Source organism: Ictalurus furcatus, chromosome 13 (genome assembly GCF_023375685.1).
Source record: "Ictalurus furcatus strain D&B chromosome 13, Billie_1.0, whole genome shotgun sequence".
Taxonomy (NCBI): Eukaryota; Metazoa; Chordata; class Actinopteri; order Siluriformes; family Ictaluridae; genus Ictalurus; species Ictalurus furcatus.
Window position 1 is genome coordinate 22,749,264 of NC_071267.1, and position 21,560 is coordinate 22,770,823.

General features: G+C 39.5%; 2 protein-coding genes across 2 annotated transcripts; one reads left to right on the plus strand and one right to left on the minus strand.

The window, feature by feature from the left end:
• Positions 1-1,381: 1,381 nt before the first annotated feature.
• Positions 1,382-8,526, minus strand: trim65 (tripartite motif containing 65). The gene is made up of 7 exons (XM_053639215.1): positions 8,454-8,526; positions 7,370-7,823; positions 6,924-7,019; positions 5,386-5,616; positions 3,469-3,637; positions 3,248-3,337; positions 1,382-2,879 (listed from the first exon to the last, which is right to left on the minus strand). Exons 2-7 carry the CDS (start codon positions 7,805-7,807, stop codon positions 2,341-2,343), a joined length of 1,563 nt encoding a protein of 520 aa, XP_053495190.1. The 5' UTR covers positions 7,808-7,823; positions 8,454-8,526; the 3' UTR covers positions 1,382-2,340.
• Positions 8,527-8,566: 40 nt separating this feature from the next.
• On the plus strand, positions 8,567-20,184 carry mrpl38 (mitochondrial ribosomal protein L38). Its single transcript, XM_053639218.1, has 9 exons — positions 8,567-8,679; positions 9,763-9,948; positions 10,796-10,927; positions 11,156-11,358; positions 11,448-11,520; positions 14,039-14,084; positions 14,568-14,726; positions 18,060-18,196; positions 19,452-20,184. The coding sequence occupies exons 1-9, from the start codon at positions 8,592-8,594 to the stop codon at positions 19,586-19,588; spliced, it is 1,161 nt and encodes a 386-aa protein (XP_053495193.1). The 5' UTR covers positions 8,567-8,591; the 3' UTR covers positions 19,589-20,184.
• The last annotated feature ends 1,376 nt before the right edge of the window (positions 20,185-21,560 follow it).

Genomic DNA, 21,560 nt, shown 5'->3' on the forward strand with positions numbered 1-21,560 from the left:
GGGTTTGTGTTGTTTTTTTTTGTTTTCTTTTGTTTTTTTGACAGCAAACAAACATTTTAAAATACACTCTTCAAGGAGCAATACAGATTCCATTTATCTTAAGACTCTTTGTCCATACAAAGTCTTTTTTATTCCCTTTTGAAGTGATGTAGTTACTTGTTGGATTTGCAAATACACGCGATATGGTTTATGTTCTTGTCACATCAGGATGAGTGTGACTAGATCAGATGGGTTTCACTTGTAAGTGGGGTGCATTTATCACTTTCTGGATGTGTGTGCGCTTCTCCTGATGTCCCTGTGTCTTTGCAGCAGACGCTGCACATAGATTTCATCCCAAAGATTCATCCAAAAGACCTTTTACATAACTACAGTCATCCCAGTCTGTTTGCAGTACAAAGTCCATCCACATGTTAACAGTCATAATAAAAAGGCAAGGGTTACTTTAAGATAGTACACCATCAATGTAAAATTCCCTTCACAGAAGGACAGTAATGTAAATATGCTGACCTGGGCTGAAATAAAACACAACTTATATGCGCTGAACAAGCAGATGACCCAGTGTAGGCAGTGGAGAGAAGGCAGAGGGTACAGGTTGAGTACATAACATCACATGTAGAAAGGACAGACTGTGTTTGAGTTTAAAAAAAAGAAAAGAAAAAAAGACAGGGACTCATTAAGGCATTTTGAACTAATTTGGGGATATAAAACATCTATGTGTGGAAAAGCAAAGATCACTCTAATCTATGAGGTTTAAAAGAAATAATAATTTTAAAGCAAGATTCATTTTTGTCAGTGTGCTTCAGTGTTCTCACCATTTGAAGTAGCTCAAAAAAATGAGCTATTAGTGTGAACATCCTGTTACGTTTTATATATTGTACAGGTTTTACGGTATTACGGAGTAGCGCTCGATTTGTCTAACTGCAATCCTAGTCAGAAACATTTGCATTAGAACAAAACAGAGCACTCCTCCACCTTATTCGCCATGACCGACGAACACAGACCTTGTACCGCATCACCACACTCACGCGCCTGAAGAACAACGAGTCTGCAGATGAAAACGAGGAGATACAATGTGAGAAAGCTGTGAGTGAATCTTCAAGTGGCCTATAAGCAAACACCTGCATGTAGTAAAGAAGGAAGAAATTTGTCCTAAAATGTTGAATATTATGTACAGAGTAATAAATTCCAGATTACTAAACAAACAAGGTGTGAAATGAATGAATGAATGAATGAATGGTGTGAATTTTCATTCATGTGTGGCTTGACTTGAGCATGATTCCTATTTCATCAAGAATTGTGCAGCTCTATTACCACTACCAGTCAAAAGTTTAGATACGCACGTTCTTTATTCCCCCCCCCCCCCGTTTTTGAATAATAATAAAGTCATCAAAACTCTGGAGTAACACAAATGGAACTAGGGGAATTATGTTGTGATAAAAAATCCAAAATAAATTCATTTATTTAGCATCTTCGAAGTAGACGCCCTTTTTTCCTAGAATTTCCAGAAATGTATTCTTGGCGTTTTCTCACCCGATTTCTTGAGGAATTTCCCTGAGATGCTTTTTAAACAGTATTAAAAGGAGTTCCCACCTACGCTGGACTCTCATCGGCTGCTTTTCGGAATATTACGCTCCGAGTCGTCCGCTTAAAACAATATTTTTTTGTGAATAAAATATTAGTTTTCTAATGAAAGAAATGAATATGTCTGCTCGATTATATTTTTGTCTACAACACCGATTTCACACATTTAATCATTCACCTTCAGATCGAAAGATTTTTAACGATCACGAGAAACATTTCAGTCAAGTGTCTCCAAACTTTTGACCGGTAATGTGTATAGTAGAGCTACAGGAGCTTAAAAAGACTGCTCTTGACCATTCATTCATTCATTCATTCATTCATTCATTAACCGCTTGTCCGTGTGTGAAAACACCATTTTCAGTACCGAACATTTTCACCATACCACAAAGTGCATTAACTGCAACAAAATCGTTAACGTTACACAAACGCAACGTCAGAAAAAAAAATATTAGTGAAGAAGATGGTTCTCTTTATTAAATAAAAAGTGTAACTTGTGCTGGAGCGTCTGGCTTTTGGGAGTTCTGTAATACGTGTCTTTGAGCACAGCGCTTCAGCTCGCTTTTCTAATAAAAAATTCCAGGTTTCAGGAAGCGGATTTTGCAAGAAGCATTTGTTAGTTCTCAGGAGGCCTGGAACTACTTCCCTACTCTAGTGGACTTAAGTGGTCCTATGGTGTGCTTGTTTATTTGCTGCAGAGTTCAATAAGTTAGAAAGTGCTTCATGGGCTGAATCACGGTGTTTCTGAACTTGTAAGGTTGCTCACACTGGGCAGAGAGTGACGCTGACCCCCTCTCCGATCCAGCAGGCAGGATAGAGCTCATGGGAAAAGATGCAGTGGAAGGCGTGCAACCTCACTTGGTTCTCCCCGTAATAAGCCAGAGTGCCTTCCTCATAGTCCAGCAGCATGCCGATACGCAGAGGGCGTTTGTTTAACTGCAGCTCGCCTTTTACAGGCTCTCCGTGACTGCCGTGCCAAGCCGTGAGCTGGCGCTCGTTCAGCTCCAGGCTCCATGACAGCTCGTTCATTCCCAGCATGGATGTCCTGCCTTTCTCCTTGCGTAGGATGCTCGGGTACGTCACGCCTACGTACGCCCACGGTTTGGACACCTCCAGCTCCCAGTAGTGGCGACCGTGTGTGAAATTCTCAAAGCACAACACCTGCCAGGTATAATCGAAACGCGCCTCGTGAGCTGGCACCTGACGAGGCCCTGAGGTCAGGTGCTCCGCTCGCTGGTTGTTCTGAGAAAGCATGAGGTGACCGTTGGCTGTGCGAGGGTCAAAGGTCAACGAACAACGGTCTGTGACAAGAGAATGTACATGTTAGGATTTTAAAAAAAAAAACTTTACATTGATATTTTAACACTGGTGTCACAGTATTTAATAAAATCTTGAAACTAAATGAAATGCGAGCACCTTTTACTTACTCCTCTGTGTGTGTTTTTTTTTAGTTACTCATGATTAAATGATATATGATCATAAAAGGTCAAAACAAACCTTACCATCACTATTGTAATTAAGACGCTGCCAATACAATGCAGACTTTGATACCCAGTGAAACATAATATGTATTTTATTTAACTAAATGGAAATGTCTATAAGTAATGCTGTGTAAAAGGGCAGATGAGAGTTGTTTTGTTGTTGTTGTTTTTTTGTTTGTTTTTTTTACATTGAATGAGGCCCTGCTTTCCGGCTGGATAAGGCGGAGTGGCTGGACTTGGCACAACAGCAAGCATTGGTCTCTTGTCTTGAGGAGAGCCTGTGCAAAAAGAACATGTGTAAGTATATCTGAAAAGAACAAAAACACCAAAAACAATAGGTTTACTTATGACACAAATACAAAAAAAAAAAAAAAAAAAAAACTATTTGCAAATTTAGACATGTGCTAACCTTCTTTGATGTGGCTCACAGCTGCGTACACAGCTTTATCCAGATCCTCACACACCAGCTTTGAGATGCGAGACAGGACGTCTGTGACCGGACTCAGCTTCTCCTGAAGGTTTACACTGACGTCTACAGGAACTGAAACCATCTGAGGGACCTCCACCAGCCTGGAGTCCTGCTCACACACACACACACACACACACACACACACCAAGAATAAGCAAACATATCACCTAAAGTGTTTTAATATCGTCTGAGTCCTGCCTGAATGATTACCGGGATGACAAAACCTACTTGACTAAATAATGGAAGGTATCTAGGGTAATACAGTGGTGCTTGAAAGTTTATGAATGCTTTAGAATTGTCTATATTTCTGCATGAATATGATCTAAACCATCATCGGATTTTCACACAAGTCCTAAAAGTGGATAAAGAGAACCAATTAAACAAATGAGACAAAAATATTATACTTGGTCATTTATTTATTGAGGAAAGTGATCCAATATTACATATCTGTGAGTGGCAAAAGTATGTGAACCTTTATTATTAGCAGTTAATTTGAAGGTCAAATGGATGATCAGGTGTGAGAGTGCGTTGTTTTATTTAAAGAACAGGGATTTATCACAGTCTGATCTTTACAACACATGTTTGTGGAAGTGTATCATGGTATGAACAAAGCAGATTTCTGGGGACCTCAGAAAAAGAGCTGTCGATGCTCATCAGGCTGGAAAAGGTTACAAAATGATCTCTAAAGAGTTTGGCCTCCACCAATCCACAGTCAGACAGATTGTGTACAAATGGAGGAAATTCAAAACCACTGTTCCCCTGCCCAGGAGTGATCGACCAACAAAGATCACTCCAAGAGCAAGACGTGTAATAGTCCACAAGATCACAAAATATCCCAGGGTAACTTCTGAGCAACTAAAGGCCTCTCTCACATTGGCTAATGTTAATGTTCAGGAGTCCACCATCAGTAGAACACTGAACAACAGTGGTGTGCATGGCAGGGTTACAAGGAGAAAGCCACTGCTCTCCAAAAAGAACTTTACTCCCCTTCTGCAGTTTGCTAAAGATCACGTGGACGAGGCAGAAGGCTATTGGAAAAATGTTTTGTGGAGGCATGAGACCAAAATAGAACTTTTTGGTTTAAATGAGAAGGGTTGTGTTTGGAGAAAGGAAAACACTGCATTCCAGCATAAGAATCTTATTGCATCTGTGAAACGACTTGCCATCATTGAGGGAATAATGAATTATGAATTATACCAGTGAATTCTACAGGAAAATCTCAGGACATCTGTCTGTGATGTGAATCTCAAGAGAAATTGGGTCATGCAGCAAGACAATGACTCCAAGCACACAAGTCTTTCTACCAAAAAATGGTTAAAGAAGAATAAAGTTAATGTTGTGGAAGGACCTGAAGCAAGCAGTTCCCACCAACATCCCAGAGTTGAAGCTGTTCTGTACTGAGGAACGGGCTAAAACTCCTCCAAGCCGATGTGTAGGACTGATCAACACTTACCGCAAACGTTTAGTTACAGTTATTGCTGCGCAAGGGGGTCACATCAGATACTGAAAGCAAAGGTTCACATACTTTTGCCACTCACAGATATGTAATATTAGATCATTTTCCTCAATAAATAAATGACCAAGTATAATATTTTTGCATTTGTTTAATTGGGTTCTCTTCATCTACTTTTTAGGACTGTTTTAGGTCATATTTATGCAGAAATGTAGAAAATTCTAAAGGGTTCACAAACTTTCAAGCACCACTGTATGTAGACTAAAAACACTTATGTCCCCATCTTTGGCCTTCAAGGTACATCTCTCTCATTTCCAAATACAGACTTGAAGACACGCCCACATTTCCACTAATTTTGTTTTCTGAAATGCACCTTTGTGCTACGCTACGTGAGTTGTTTCAACCTGAATGAGCTGGCGGTCGGGGACGGCACAGAGGCTGCTGATCTGCTCCTGAAGCTCTCCGAGCTGCTTAAGTTTCTCCTGCAGGTTGCTGAGCCGAGACTCGGCCTGAGACACCGTGCTGGCCTGCTGCTGCTCCAGGAAACTCTGCGTCACTTCCTGTTTCTCCATCAGCACCTTCAGCAGCTGTGAGAACTTGGCGCTCACCCACTGAGACGTCTGCTGCAGCGACACCTGTGACAGTTACATGAGTGCTGAGAAGTGTCAAATCCATGATTTACGTAAAACTGTTAGCACCTGCCATCAGAACTATCCTCAAGCATGTGAAGAGCTTTTTTTACATCCATTGTTTAAACCTGAGAAGAAGTAGTGATACTATATTGAGTATTCAAAATAAATGTTACAATTGTATATCGAATCAAAAAAAAAAAAAAAAAAAAAGAGATAACCTGCATCGATATATTCTTAATTTTGCTAATCAGTGAACAAAACACTGGATGGATACACGATTGATGTACAAATGCATCGTTGATTTTACACCATTTTTCTATCATACAAAAAAATTGTTATAGTTTAAGCAGCAATTTGTAATATTTAAAGCTTTCTATTGCTTAAGTTGCATTTAAACACATCCTGAGACAAGCCACGAATTCCGGTCTGACAGAGGACCAGAAAAAAAAGTTTAACCAACCAATCAGTCCATATACTGCATGTTAATATTGTATAGTTATACATACATACATACACACACACACATATACATATATATATATATATATATATATATATATATATATATATATATATACATATATACATATATATATATATATATATATATATATATATATATATATATATATATATACATACATACACACACACACACACACACATATATACACACATACACACACACACACACATATTATATATATATATATATGTGTGTGTGTGTGTGTGTGTGTGTGTGTGTGTGTGTGTGTGGTTCTTCTCTAAACTGTGGCCACAAATCTGGAAGTACACATTTGTATAGAATGTCTTTGTATGCTGTCGCATTACAGTTTCCCCTTCACTGGAACTAAGAGGCCCAAACCTGTTCCAGCAGGACAATGCTTCTGTACACAAAACTAGCTCCATGAAAACACGGTTTGTGAAGTTTGGAGGTGAAGAACTTGAGTGTCCTGAACACCTCTGGGATGAACTGTAACACTGACTGCACCACAGCCCTCCTCACCCGACATCAGTACCCGACCTCAATAACGCTCCTGTAGATGAATGATCACAAATCCCAACAGCCATGCCCCAAAATCTATCGGAAAGCCTTCCCAGAAGACTTGAGGTTATTATAAGTGTGAAGAGGAGACTAAATGTGGAATGGGATGTTCAAAAAGCACATATGGATGTGACTGGACAGGTGTCCACATGCTTTTGGCCATATAGTGTAATATATATATATATATATATATATATATATATATAAATTTCAGTAAATACTATCTTTGTAAAATGACATCTCATGAGTACGTGTTCTTTCTTACCTTAGCTTCAGTGATATTTTCTGAGAGTAGCTGAATGTTCTTCTCTGTATCCTCCATGCACTTTCCGATCTCCATGCTTTTCTTCTTCAGTGCCTCCTGTCAATCAACATAACACTGTTATCTAGAATTCTAGATGATATAAGACACTCAGCAATTACATAGTCTGATGTAGCACAATTATACGCTACCTAGGATAAACAGATAATTAAAGACTTGCTAACTACAGCTTATTACATAGGGAATGCAGACTTAACACTGGCAAGCAGGGGTGGGAAAGCCTTTAATATGGCGCAGACACCATCATTTTTATATATACACTTCTGCTGTTTCAATGGCAGGTTGCAAGCCAGCGATATCTGGCTTCCAAAAAACATTAAAGAAATAAAGACCATCACATTACTGCATTCCTAGTAATCAGCAACGAAAGCTGATGACAGTGTTCTTACCTCACGGTTGCACCTTTCCTCTTCCACCAGCACCTTGTCGTGGTCTTTGCACTCTTTCAAAGAGCACACACAGCACACACACATACAATCTTTCCTGCAGTAGTAAATAAGAGGCTTTTGATGGCGAGGACAGAGCTCCTCGGAGACGTCTTCGACTCGGTCCATACTACACGCCGCACCCGCAGATCTCTCTGCTGTGCTGTTGGCAGCCACTTCGCTCAAAACGGACAGGGACACGTTCCGATTCAGATTGGGTCTAGGGGAGAATGTCTCTTTGCAAACTGGGCAGTTGAATGATGTATTCTGAGGTCCATCTTGCTCCATCTGATCCCAGTGTGTGGATATGCATTTCTTGCAGAAGGTGTGGCCACAAGGGATAGTCACTGGGTATTGGAAACGGTCCAAGCAGATGGTGCAGGTCAGACTGTGCTCCTCCATGACCAGATCTGTCTACCTGTCAATCAAATGAAAATGAGGTTGCAGACTGGGCAAATGCACATGAGGAAATTCCCAGCATTACTCTGACGTGTTAGTCACTGCAACAAGTCATAAGCAGGGACCATAGGGGTGTGATCAGTAATGCTATAAAAACAATTAAAGTGGTATTTACTTTTAACTTATAATAACCTGCAAAGAGAACCATTTTTAAGGGATTACTACAGAACAGTATTTAAAAGTAAGATATTTATTCATTCATTCATTCATTCATTTACAACAACATTATAACACTGGCACATCTGTATTGCATTATAGTGATTGGAAGTGATGCATAAAACAAATCGATAAGTTCTTACACATACATAAAAGACAATACCAGTGAAAACCATTTCACAGAATGAATGGTAACTAAAAGTGGCACTAATTTATTCATTAGAAACCCAGACATCTACCTAGCACACAGAAACACCGCTTAGACAGCTAGCAAGCTAAGAGCAACCTAAATGCTAGTAAGCTAATTTCCCCTCCATTTGTCAGTTAATGAGAATGTTACACAACGCAACGACTTCATGTCTCATCTACTGTCAATGATAGTTTGCTCGACAAGCTTTTTTTTTTAAAAAAAAAAAACAAACAACATACGTACTTATTAGAGCGCCTCGCTAACAGAGATGTAATGCTAACTGGTTTGCTATGCAGACCTGGACGAACTGTGACGTAGTACGCACTGCAGTAATATCTGACGTATGTGTGTACACGTCACTCTATTTTAGCGTATTCCAAGATGGCGCTGCAGAGGACGGTGGCGCGGTTGGTGCACATCGGGACAGATTTAGGGGTCAAAAATAACGCGAGACATTTTAAAACAGCAGGTCTGTGATGAGTTTTTGTCTTGATTTTTTTAGTCATGTTTCTTTTGCGGACTTTACTAACTGTTAATGTTGATATATTTCTTTCTCTCTAGCCTGGTACTAATGTCACATTGCTCCTAACTGATGATACTTAACTAATAATGTTATTATCTGTCTACCAACAAAATCAAAGTATTTGTGATATTTCTTTTATTTCCTTCTACTGTGTCAGTGGCCTTAAATTCAATTAGATCCTTTCTGATCACTAGTTTAACATTTCTACATTCTGATGCCCCGTGTGTGTGTGTGTGTGTGTGTGTGTACGTGTACACACCATCATTTGTGTATCTGATTATAATTAATTTAATGATTTTTTTTTTTTTTACGTTTTATACATTTGCTCCATTATTTGCATTAATAGATTAACTTGGGCTTGAATCCTAACATGCTACAACATATATTGTTTATTAGAGAAGTCAGTGAATACAACAATACACAATTAATCTCAAAATCAAGTATCCATAAGGTGCAGTCCAAAGGCACAAAATAAACAAACAAACAAACAAACAAAAACCCTTTACCCTGCTTTATCCAGATCAGGGGTGTGGTGGATCTGAAGCCTATTGTGGAAATGCTGGGTATGAGGAAGGAATACACTCTGAATGAGACCCCAGTCCAAAGCAGGACACACATTCACATACTCATTCACAATTTGTTTTAGCCAAGCCACCTACCTGCATGTTTTTGCAATGAAACTGGAGAAAACCCTCACAGACACTTGGTGAACATGCACAGAAACTCCACACAAATAGTAACCAGAGTCCACATTGAAACAGGGATCCTGCAGCAGCACTGCCGGTATCATCAGAGCATGTTGTTGAAATTTCAAATAGTATGACGTGACACACGGGGTGACGTGAACATGATGAACTATTTACAATGCATAACAACTGTATGCACGATACCCTGCTATCTTATATTGTATTTCCATATCCACTTGTTAAGGTGGTTTTGGACACCACTGTTTCTTGAGGAGATTGACAGATGTTTTCATCGCATGTTTATTCATGTTCGTGCTTGTTTTCCTTCCTTGTCACCTTGCAGCTGTATTATATCGCCGGAGTGCACCACTTGGTCCAATGCCAAATGAAGATATAGACTGGAAGAACTTGGAGGCTCTGGAGAAATATTGCAGCTATACGCGCTACCTCAGAATTGCAGAGGAGGCCAGTAATAAAGAGGTCTGGTGGAAGACCTACAGGAAACATGTGGAACAGAAATCTGACAAAGGTAAATGTTTTTTTTTGTGTGTGTGTAATCTCAAATACAAGATACAAGTAAAACAGGACTTCAGCTTTTCCCAGTTCCTGATGTAGGGTTTATAGAATGTTTCTATTATGAGAACTCTGTCATCTGGTATTAAGTTATGTACACACTGACAGCGACAAAGTGAGCGGAGACCGTTCATTTTCAGTGATAGCTGGCGACTTCCAGTGACATGAGCAACAGCGACAGTTGACGACTAGATGTGGGCGTGTCCAGCGATGTGACAAAGTTGAGAAACGTTAAACTTTATGCAAATTTGGAGGGGCTCAGTGCAGCGACTACCTGTGGGAGTGAAGACAGTAGAGTGAACGTGATCAGTGATCCGCCATGCTGCCTGCGAGTCCAGATAATTTCCTGGATCCAGTCCAGACTGTCTGGTGCTTGAGCTTTCGCTGCAGCTAGATGACCACAATGACAAAGAGCACACACTGCTTCTCCTTCATCTCATAGGATATGATGCATATATATAACTGGTGAATTATAAATACAAACCCTCTTCCTCCAGAATGTGTAATTTTAACGTTTGTTGTCAAACGTTAAATGCTAGTTGTGCAACTCACTGATAAATGTTACTATGACAACCAGTAGTAGGAATGCCTACTGGCGACTTCATAGTGCAGTGACTGGAGACTTGTAACAATAAAATTGCTGTATATGTGAACGTACCTTTTATAGGTCAAATACTCTGCTGCTTGGATGAACCAAGCTGTTTCTGGGGTTAATGTCATGAAATGGTGCGTTGACATGTTTTTGATTAGTTAATTCACTAAATTTTCTGCTTGTTGTGAAATATAACTTGTCTAATCAATAGACTTTAAGCCAGTGGACATCGGCCTGCCTCACTGCCGACCCTCCAGGTTAAAAGAAGTTCGGGAACGAAGAAAGGTGATGAAGGAAAACAAAAAGAACCCAGAGCTGGAGAGAGACGCTCGTCTACGCACGTGTACGTATTACTTATTTCTTATGTGTTACTGATTTCCTATGATAGATTTGATGATTATGACTTGATCTTGAATAATGCCAGAGTTAGTATTGATGGATTATAAAGTGCTACATTATTATCACTTAATAATAATAATAGTTATAATATTATTATTATTATTATTATTATTATTATTAATGTTCTCATGCTCAGCATAACCTTGAGTGCTTGTCCCCTTTTTCATTCTAGTTCGCATTCCTTTGGACCAAGTGAAGCAGGAATGGGAGAAAACTAATGGCCCTTACCACATACAGAGGCTGGCGGAGCACTATGGAATATACAGAGACCTTTTCCCTATGGCGTATTTTGTTCCAAGGGTAATGCTGAGGGTGGCATATGGAGACGACAGCAATGCCATGGTGCATTATGGCAATCATTTATCACCTAGTCAGGTGAGGCTACCTGAACAAGGCACGGTTTCTCACATGCAGTAATCTTCAAGTAAAAAAAAAGCCACTGATTTGTTTAATTTGTGTTCCAGGCTTCATCAGCACCTCACATTAGCTTCGAGGCAGAAGAGAATTCTCTTTGGACATTGCTGCTAACAAGCCCAGGTAAAAATGAGTTAAATAAAACTGTGATTTGTAATATCCATACTGTAGATCTAGCTGCTTCTCTTTGCATTTTGTCAGCCCAGGTGGCTATAGTGTTAATGAAGGAGGAGGAGTCGAGTTGCCAGTGTTTTCAGTGTTTTGCATTGCATATTTCTATTGCACCACAAGATGGCGATGTCAGTTGTTAAAATGGTGTATAACAGGGGTGTCCAAACTACGGTTTTTATTGGCCCGCGGCAAATTCTGAAAATATAATTGAATATGGCCCACACAAGAAGCTTGAGCTCGACTCTGTTGCACTTCTCAGTTTCAACACTAGATGGAGCCAGCCACGGAAACGGTGCTTCTCAACCGTTACCGCTACTAAACAAAATTAAGCAAAGAAAAACTTTTACTGCGAGTCACCATAAATGGCAGCACCCAAAAAACGAAAAATAGCAAGTGAGTGTAGAAGATTTCAAACACGGTGGGAAAATGAATATTTTTTCAAAGAAATCAATGGAAAGTGTGTCTGTTTGATTTGCAATGAAGATGTTGCTGTGATGAAAGACTATGATGTCCGTCGGCACTATGAAACCAAACATCAGAGCTACACATCGTACACCGGTGCCGAACGAACACAGAAAGTCAAGCAAATGGCAGCTAGCCTGCAAGCTCAACAACAGTTTTTTTTTCGTGCTAACAAAATACAGGAAAACGCCACAACAGCAAGCTATGAAGTCGCTAAACTTATTTCCCAGCACGGCAAACCGTTCTCAGACGGTGGTTTCATAAAGCAGTGCCTCATCAAAGTCACAGAAATAATGTGCCCGGAGAAAGTGCAGGATTTCAACAACGTGAGCTTATCCAGAAATACAGTAGTGCGAAGAATCGAGGACTTGTCAGCTAACTTGAAACTTCAGCTGAGAGACAAAGCTTGTGCTTTTGATTTTTACTCGATAGCATGCGATGAGAGCACAGATGCTACAGACACTGCGCAGCTGTTGATTTTTTTTGCGGGGAGTAGATGATCATTTTTGCTGTACTGAGGAGCTGCTTGATATGATAAGCCTAAAAGGCACAACGACGGGTAGAGATATTTTTGAAGCTGTGTCAGAGGCAGTTGAAAAGATGGGGCTTAAATGGGACAAGCTCTGTGGAGTAAGAACGGATGGAGCTCCGGCCATGACGGGCGATCGTAAAGGAATGGCATCGATGGTGTGCGCCAAGGTAAAAGAGAGCGGAGGTGAGGCTTTTAGGATGCACTGTATAATCCACCAAGAAGCACCGTGTGCCAAGACTGTCCAGCTGGGCGATGTGATGAACACTGTTGTAAAAACTGTCAACATAATTCGAGCTAGAGGACTGTACCACAGAGAATTTCAAGCTTTCCTTTCTGAAGTGGATGCTGAATACGGGGATGTACTCTACCACTCTGAGGTGCGCTGGCTGAGCCGCGGCTATGTGCTGCAGCGGTTTTATTCGATGAGATCAGAAATGTGGCTAGCCGACCTGGCATTTTTAGTTGATCTTACTCATCATCTGAATACACTGAACAAGAACCTACAAGGCAAAGAACAGCTGGTGCCACACCTGTATGCGCACATGAAAGCCTTCTGTGTAAAGCTCCGCCTGTTTGAGACGCAACTACGAAGCTTTAATGCTGCACACTTCCCTGCACTGTCTGAAATCAAGTCTGCTTTTCCAAAGGCCGACCTTTCTGCTAAAAAGGAGAAATATGTGTCTGTGATTGCATCTCTCGTGACAGAATTCAACCAGCGTTTCCAAGATTTTTCTGTCATTGAAAAACAAATCAAGCTGTTCTCGACCCCCTTCCTGGTGGATGCAGAAGAAGTGGAAGAGAGTCTGCAGTTAGGACTGATTGAAATGCAATGCGATGATTCTCTGAAGAGTCAACATCAGCTTCTCTCCCTCTTTGACTTCTATCAGAGTTTGGATAGTGCCAAGTTTCCTCTGATGAGACGCCACGCAAAAAGAATGATGAGCCTGTTCGGCTCAACATACATCTGTGAACAAGCATTTTCTCTGTTAAATCAGAACAAAAGCAGATTGAGAACCAAGCCATCTCTGTGAAGTCCTTCGTGTCTCAACCACCAAACTTTCCCCTGACATTTCAGCCATCCTTCAATCCAAAGGACAGCATCACTGCTCCCACTGAGTGCAATGTTCTTCACATTATAGGTGAGTTAGAAATAGACACACTGTTACGACCCCCTGTGCCACCTACAGGCCTGTTCGTTCCAGTGCACGGGCAGTGCAGTTCCAGTTATTAACCTGACTCTTTGCAAACACACACAACTGACATTGTATTTAATTCATGCCACACTTTTTACTTTAATAATAAACAGTTCTTTATTCATTTTAAATTTTAAACCCTAAACTGTTTGTTCGTATTCATGTGTCAATATTTCACCTCTAGTGTGTGGCCCGGCCCTTTGTTTATTTTTCTGTATTTGGCCCTCACTAAAAAAAGTTTGGACACCCCTGGTGTATAATTTGCTTATCTGTGTTTTCCCAGATGAACATTTGCAGGATGGCGAGCAGGAATATGTGCACTGGCTGGTGTGAGTATTCCAACGCTAATTCATTCATCCCCCCCCCCCCCCCCCCCATGAAGAAACCATCAAGAAACCGTGATTGTGTAACCATATGTAACCATTCTAATTATATTTGAATTCTAAAGACATTATTTCAGTTGGGGGGAAAATACTAGTGAACACCAGAGTTTTAAATCAATAGTGCACAAGAGGGCTCAACGAATAAATTCAAACCAAACAGCACCGTATGAGCTATGTGGCCTCAAGACTTTTGGAGCTCACTGTATGTCTGTATTTATAAGTATATTTTTCAGCTGCAGTGTTTTGTTGATTTGAATACCTTTACATTTGGGAGATTTTGCATTACATTTCAACATAAACTTTGGTGTATTTTTTTGCCTCTGCCTAATAATGGGAAAAGCATGCCTCTAGTGCTGTTTTTTGGCCAGAGATGTTGTATATTATGATTATGATTTATGATGATATTTTTCCATCTTTCCATTTACACAGTGGTAATATTCCTGGAAACTCTGTCTGTTCTGGGGATGTTCTCGCTCATTATGCCACGCCATTTCCTGCAAAGGGAACAGGATTCCATAGATACGTCTTTATTCTCTTCAAGCAAGATGCACCTGTTGACTTTAGCAGTGATGTCAGACCAGACCCCTGGTAAGCTGTAGCTGACATTACTGTTCTCACACAGAGTTAAATATCTCTCTTGCCCGTGTACCACGTGAGCTGTGAAAGTCCCTACAGGCAATGCTAAAAATATGCTGATCTTCAAGTCATGTTGGTTATGGCAGAGATATGCTGATTCGTTATCCCCGACTGCAAGTGCCAACAGTAGCGTAGTGACCAACGTTATTTTCTCTTTTAAAAGTTTCCAATGACAACTATTGTTTCAGATTTGAAATATACTTACTCAGAATAATTTTCTTATTGTTATTCATCTTGCATTTATATTTCTTCATTGTGAGATCTAATTAGAACAAATCTCAAGTGGCTCCTTATTCCCTTTGTTTATAAATGCATTATGGAACTGAACACACTACCTAATCCCCTGTTGTATAGCATAGAAAAACATTTAAGATTTAATGTGACAAAGACCCCTTATTATTTTTGGTTTATTATGCTTTTTTTTTTTTTTTTTTTTTTTTTTTTTTTTTTTTTTTTTAAAACATGATACCAGTTTTTTAAAATCAAATCACCATTGCATGGTTCTTTTCTGTGTTTCTCTTTATATTTCGGGTACAGTATGAAACTTGATCATTTTTACTTCACAGTGGCACTACCCTAGTCGCCAACAATAACCTCCAGAGATTCTCGGCCCTGTTGTTGTTCAGTGGAAGCACTGTTACTATGGTGCTATAGCCTATTAATGAAGCTCTAAGTGTGTGTGTGTTTTTGTTCCCCCCCCCATGTACAGAATCTCCAGTTCCTTAGTTAAATAATGATTATATCACAGCGCCTCACGTCCTACTGACATTCTTTAACACAGTGTTTCCCAACTGACAGGAAAGAAAACATGGTGCACTTGCAAAAATAACTTTCACCTTTGGTTTTACTCTTTCAAAGTAAATCAAAATTACTTTAAAAAAAAAAAAAAACTTTCCATGAAATGTGTGCCAGCTGGCTCTCTCTATGGTCCGCATGAATGGATCATAGAGACACCTGTACAATCAAACCCTTGTCAAAGTGCCTCGAAATTATTCATTTCCAGATGTGGCGCCGCATGGCAAGTTACAAAAAATGGCGTGCAGACCGCCATGTGAAATGAGGCCGCGTTTTTGCTGCATGCTCCCTCACACTATTCGAGTATAAATCAGGCTTAATGCTGCCTCGCGTGGAGGGTGCCACAATTATTATTATTTTTTTTTTTTACATTTTCAGAGGGTGCCATGACCGAAAAAAGGTTGCGAAACACTGCTTTAACACACACTCTAGGACTCGAAGGTACTGTATATCACATTAGCACAAGCTCGATGCTGATTATAAGAGCGTAAAATGAGATGTAAACGATTATTAATGACACCCCAAAACAATATTTTATTTCTAAATAATAATAGATTTTGGTAGAATAATAGATGTTAGTCATTAGAATACAGAAGCATATGTAATACATAATATGAATTAGTACAGTCTTTTTACAAGTGCTGATGCTTTTGAAATCAGTGTGGGTATGATCCCTTTTCGAGTTTCTGAGATCATTGAATTAAATGTAGGTCAGAGGTGTGGTCTTACCTCATAAGTAGGAAAACTAAACCGTCTTGTGACCCCTCCCTCCCTAAAATCCCATAGCTGTGCACTCCCTAGATCTAAGCAGATTATCTCAAAATCGGTTTTATCTTCAAAAACAAAAAAGTAAAAGTCCCCAGGTTTAGACATATGCTTATATCGTTCCCTCAGTTATCTGATAATCTGTCAGAGTTTCTCAAACACAAAAAATACAGGCCCTTACAAGGAACCAGCTGAAATCCACAAGTAATTATAGCTCCTATCTGTACAAATTAATATCAGCTGGGTTAGTAAATTGATGGTGTATAAAATGGCTTTTCGTTACCAAGGTGTCGCACAAGAAACATCTCATGATGGGTAAAAGCATAGAGCTCTCCCAAGACCTGCGCACCCTTTTTGTTGCAAAACATATTGATGGAATCGGATACAGGGGTATTTCAAAACTTCTGAATCTTCCAGTAAGCACCATTGGGGCCATTATCCACAAGTGGAAGCAACATCACTCCGTCATCAACCAGCCATGCACAGGAGCTCCTCGCAAGATTTCTGACCAGGGAGTCAGAAGAATAGTCAGAAGAGTAGCCCAAGGACCACTCGGAAAGAGCTCCAGAAACACTTGGAGGCAGCAGGTGCCATCGTCACAGAGAAAACAATAGGCAATGCACTCCACTGCTCACGCTCACCCTGCAAGACTCCTTTACTAAAGAAAAGGCATGTCGAAGCTTGTTTAAAGTTTGCTACAACTCATTTGGACAAGCCTATGAAATACTGGGGGAGTGTAGTCTGGTCAGACGAGAGCAAAATTGGACATATTGGCTGTCATACTATACACCATGTTTGGAGAAGAAATGGCACTGCACACCACCATAAAAACACTATACCAACAGTGAAGTCATTTTACAAGATTTATTACAACGAAAATTCACAGTACCAGCATGAAATAACACAAGATGACGACAGACAATTGTGCTGATGCCAATGATGCTGAACCACCTAGCAGTAGTTCGGTTCAACGTGACTCTCTGTTGTGTTTTTTTTTTTTTTTTTTGTTATTGTTTGTTTACTTTTTGTGACATGTAACATCAAATGTCATTATAGCAGGAATCCAGATATGTGGAGACAGAATATTTGGGTTTTGGTGGACTTAATTTACTTGGCCTCCTTTTGCATTTTCAGTCCGTATAGGATTTCATTGACTTATTATTAATATATTTTTTTGAGATTATTTCAGCCAAAAATGCTTGATTTTGCTCCAGCTTTTTTCAAAATTTGCAATGCAATTTGCAGAGTTTTTTGTTGGTAAATGAGAACTTTTAGCTGTTCGACGCACGTAAATCGAAGAAGCCTTTGGCTGAATGTGTGTTGTGATGATGTCACATGACTCATCTTGGTCCAGATTTGTGGAAAATCTGACAAATTGCAAACTCCACAGGATAGTTCCGGAGTTCGTTTTTTGCCTTAATTTCTGCAGTCGCAAAATCCTGGTGGGGCTGCATACTGGAACATAAATTGCAAAAAAAAAAAAAATGCTTGGTTTACGAAAATCGGATTTCAAAAGAATGTGGTAAACATCGTACAATCTTAGTATCTTAAAATAATGTGGTAAATCGTCTGCCGTTGCAACTGTAACCAGTCTGATCACTCAAGTTAATTTCCCAGAAGTGATATATATGCACAAGGCTGAATAATTTTAGACAAATAAATTGGACAACCTTTGACAATTACCTAACATCTTTGCGTATTTGTTTTATGTGCGTGTGTTTATAGTTACAGCCTGCAGCAGCGAAGTTTTAAGACACTGGACTTCTACAGGAAGCATGAAGATCTAATTACTCCTGCTGGACTGGCTTTCTTTCAGAGCCAGTGGGACAACTCTGTCACCAGTACCTTCCACACATTGTTCAGTAAGGGGTTTTTTTTTTAAACCACACACACGTGCACCAACTCTTTACGTAACCAACTCTGTGTTGGTTTTAAAAGAATTGTATTTCTTATCAGGAAGTGGTTTCATTTTTCATGGGTGAATTAGTTCAAAAAGGTTTCATGTTGTCCACGTTCTGCCTGAAAACAATCAGGTGTCGCTTAGCACATTATCTAAATCTTTGTCGTCTACCACAACAATAATAAGTTTAACCTATATAGAGCATTTCTAGAGCTCAACAATGCTTTACAATAGCAATACAATGAAATGAACAATCATGGACAAACACAAAATGTGAAAAACAATGAACAATCAAACACAACGTGAAACACTGTACAGATAGTATAGTCACTGTGGGACGTATAGCAACAGATTCGGACAGATAACACTGAGGAAACAATGTTTTCATTACATCTGTGATTACATAGATGTAATGCTATGAAGAGTCAGAGTTGGTGAATTCCAGATTTTGGGTGCTACTACACTGAAAGACCTGCCACCCATAGTGGACAGACGAGAGCTAGGGACAGGGAGGAGTCCAAACCCAGAGGACATGAGAGAGTGGGATGGGTGGTAGGGGAGAAGCAGTTCACTATGATAGCGGGGTGCCAAACCGTGAAGTGATTTTAAATGTAAGCAAAATGATTTTATATTTAATGTGAAACGAAACCGTCAAATTTGGGCCTAATTTGGAAGTACTTTTATGGTCATAACTTTTGAACCGTGTGTCCAAAATTTGAAAGCCAAAATGAGATTTTCCGCCATCTTGGATTTTTGTTAAAAACTGTTTTTTCACTACTCCATCTATAATTATTGTCCAATCATCACTAAATTTGACACACATCATGTTCAGAGTAAGCCTCACAAAAGTTATCAAAAGGATTTTTAATAGTTCAAGTGATTTGCCTGTAATTGGCCAACGAATCTGACTGCGAAGCCGCCAAACAGGAAGTGAGGCTGTATTTCAGCAACGACTTTGCCCACCGACACAAAACATGGTAAGATTTTCACGGAACACTGATATTCAAAATCGTTCTCCCATAATGGACTGGCAAACGTGTGAAACTACGAATCCCTTTGCCTATATTCATGGATCTGTTTTACTGCTGTTTCTTATGCAACAATTGTAGTGTTCATGCAGAAACTCAAGATGGTTCTGATTTCCTTTGGTTGTTTATGCAGAAACTTATCAGAGTCTAAAGTTAAAAAAAAAAAAAAAATGCCTTTTTCTTTTTCAGATATGAGAGAGCCAGTGTTTGAGTATGACCAACCACCAGTGTATCATCCACCCCAGAAGAAATACCCTCATGGTCAGCCGCTTCGATACATGGACCGTTACAGAGGCGGAAAAGAACACACATATGGCATTTACTAAAAAACATGCTGTACAATTGTTATTGAAGAAATTTCTAATAAAATGTATTTACATCCAAGAAAATTTGATTAAATCCACAATGTGGGGAGCAGTTTGCCAGGCATGAAACTTTACAATTAAACAATTAATAAAGCCTTAATCAATAAATAATTACAGATATACTGTGAAATAACAGAAGCAGTTAAAGTTGATGCAGTTTAAACTTCCTTCCCATGGCAGAAAACTTACTGACCTTTACAAAGCACTGACACCCAACAATTATCCATTCAACAATATGAACAATTTTTTATTTCTATCTTAAATAATGCCACAGTGTTTATTCCATTTATTATTAGGGTTAGATTACGACCAGTCGTCTGCCATATGCCCCTCTGAATGAGTTACTATAGAAACGTTAATGTATTATAAAGAGCACATTAATATTAACCTGTCATTTGAGGTTGAAAATTACTCCACATCTTCAGATCAGAGAATTCAACAGTGCTGTGATGTAATGTGTATTAGTATGTGTCTGGATTACATGACCGCATACTTGACTCACTTACAAAGTAAACATTGTTCTAATACACTCCTTTAAATAAAACCCAGACAGATCACGGTTTAGCCAGAGTGTCATTATTCACAATACAAAAAACTGGTGTCGGAAGGTCAAATCAGGGCAGAGCGTAAAATAGAGCCCATGCTGGTATTTCCGCTTAAATCCTTTAAAAATAAACTAAGCCAAGGCTGTGATCTTGACCACCAGCATATTTTTGTTAGTAGAAGAAATAAGACCTCCCACTGAAACCGTTTTGGAATCTGCAATTCAGGGAATACACAAACTCTCAAGTTGTAACGCAAGCCTCAGATTAAATACCAGAGCATGTCATGTTACATTCTCATTACAAGCTAGTCATACGTTATCTGTGAATAACATCAAGAAAGATTTAGGATAAGGGAAATAAAAGTAGAAAGTTTGAAAGGAGAAAGCACTGTCCTATGATTCAAATGCCTCGGCAGAATCACTAGTACTCTAGCTGTGAGGCCAATACAGGACAGAATGAGATTTATTGGGGCACATTTTGAATTTCCAAATTATCTAGCAGAGGTTTGTTTTTTTTCTAACCCTAACCCAGGATAGCATCTGCCTCCACACACTATTACACTATCCTTGCTATTTGGCTGCCTAACTGTTGGGAAGCACCGTATCTGGATCTGGAAATTCCAGACTCCAGTGAAGAGTGGAAGTGGAAATCCCAGCTGACGAAATGTCTTCCCTCCCCACTTACATCATTGAGCCATGTGAACCTGTGACCCTGCCGGCTGTTCAGCAGTTGTCCTTCCTTGGACCACTTATACCAGAAAAACCCCGGGAAGACCCAGGCTCTGACCCAGTCGTCTAGCCATTACAACTTGGCCCTGGTCAAAGTTGCTCAAATCCTTGCCTACGCTTGACCATTTTTCCTGCTTCCAACACATCAACTTTGAGAACTGACTTGCTGACTAATTTATCCCACCCCTTGACAGGTGCCATTGTAACAAGATAATCAATGTTATTCATGTCACCTGTCAGTGCTTTTAATGTTATGGCTGATCAGTGTACTTTAAATTAAGAACTAATTACTATTCAGTGTTCAAGGCTTCAACATGTGTACTAAAATGCAGAACTCCTGAGATTTCACTCTTACTTCAACACGGTATAAATAAAATAAAGAAATAAAATGAATCAATGTGTGATTGCATGATTATATAACTCTACTATGTACTCTCATGGAAATTCCATATTTAATGGGTGCCAATTCACACTGATGATCTTAATTTGAGATCCACAGGGGCCCCACCATCTGTTAGATGTTAGTGTTAGATCGACATTGCCATGCCAATAGTTTCAGAGGGGACTCTATATATATATTATGTATTCTATAATGCTTTTTTGTCTACTCACATCATTTTATAATGTCCCTTTAGGAATGTTATCCTTATCTGGCAATCA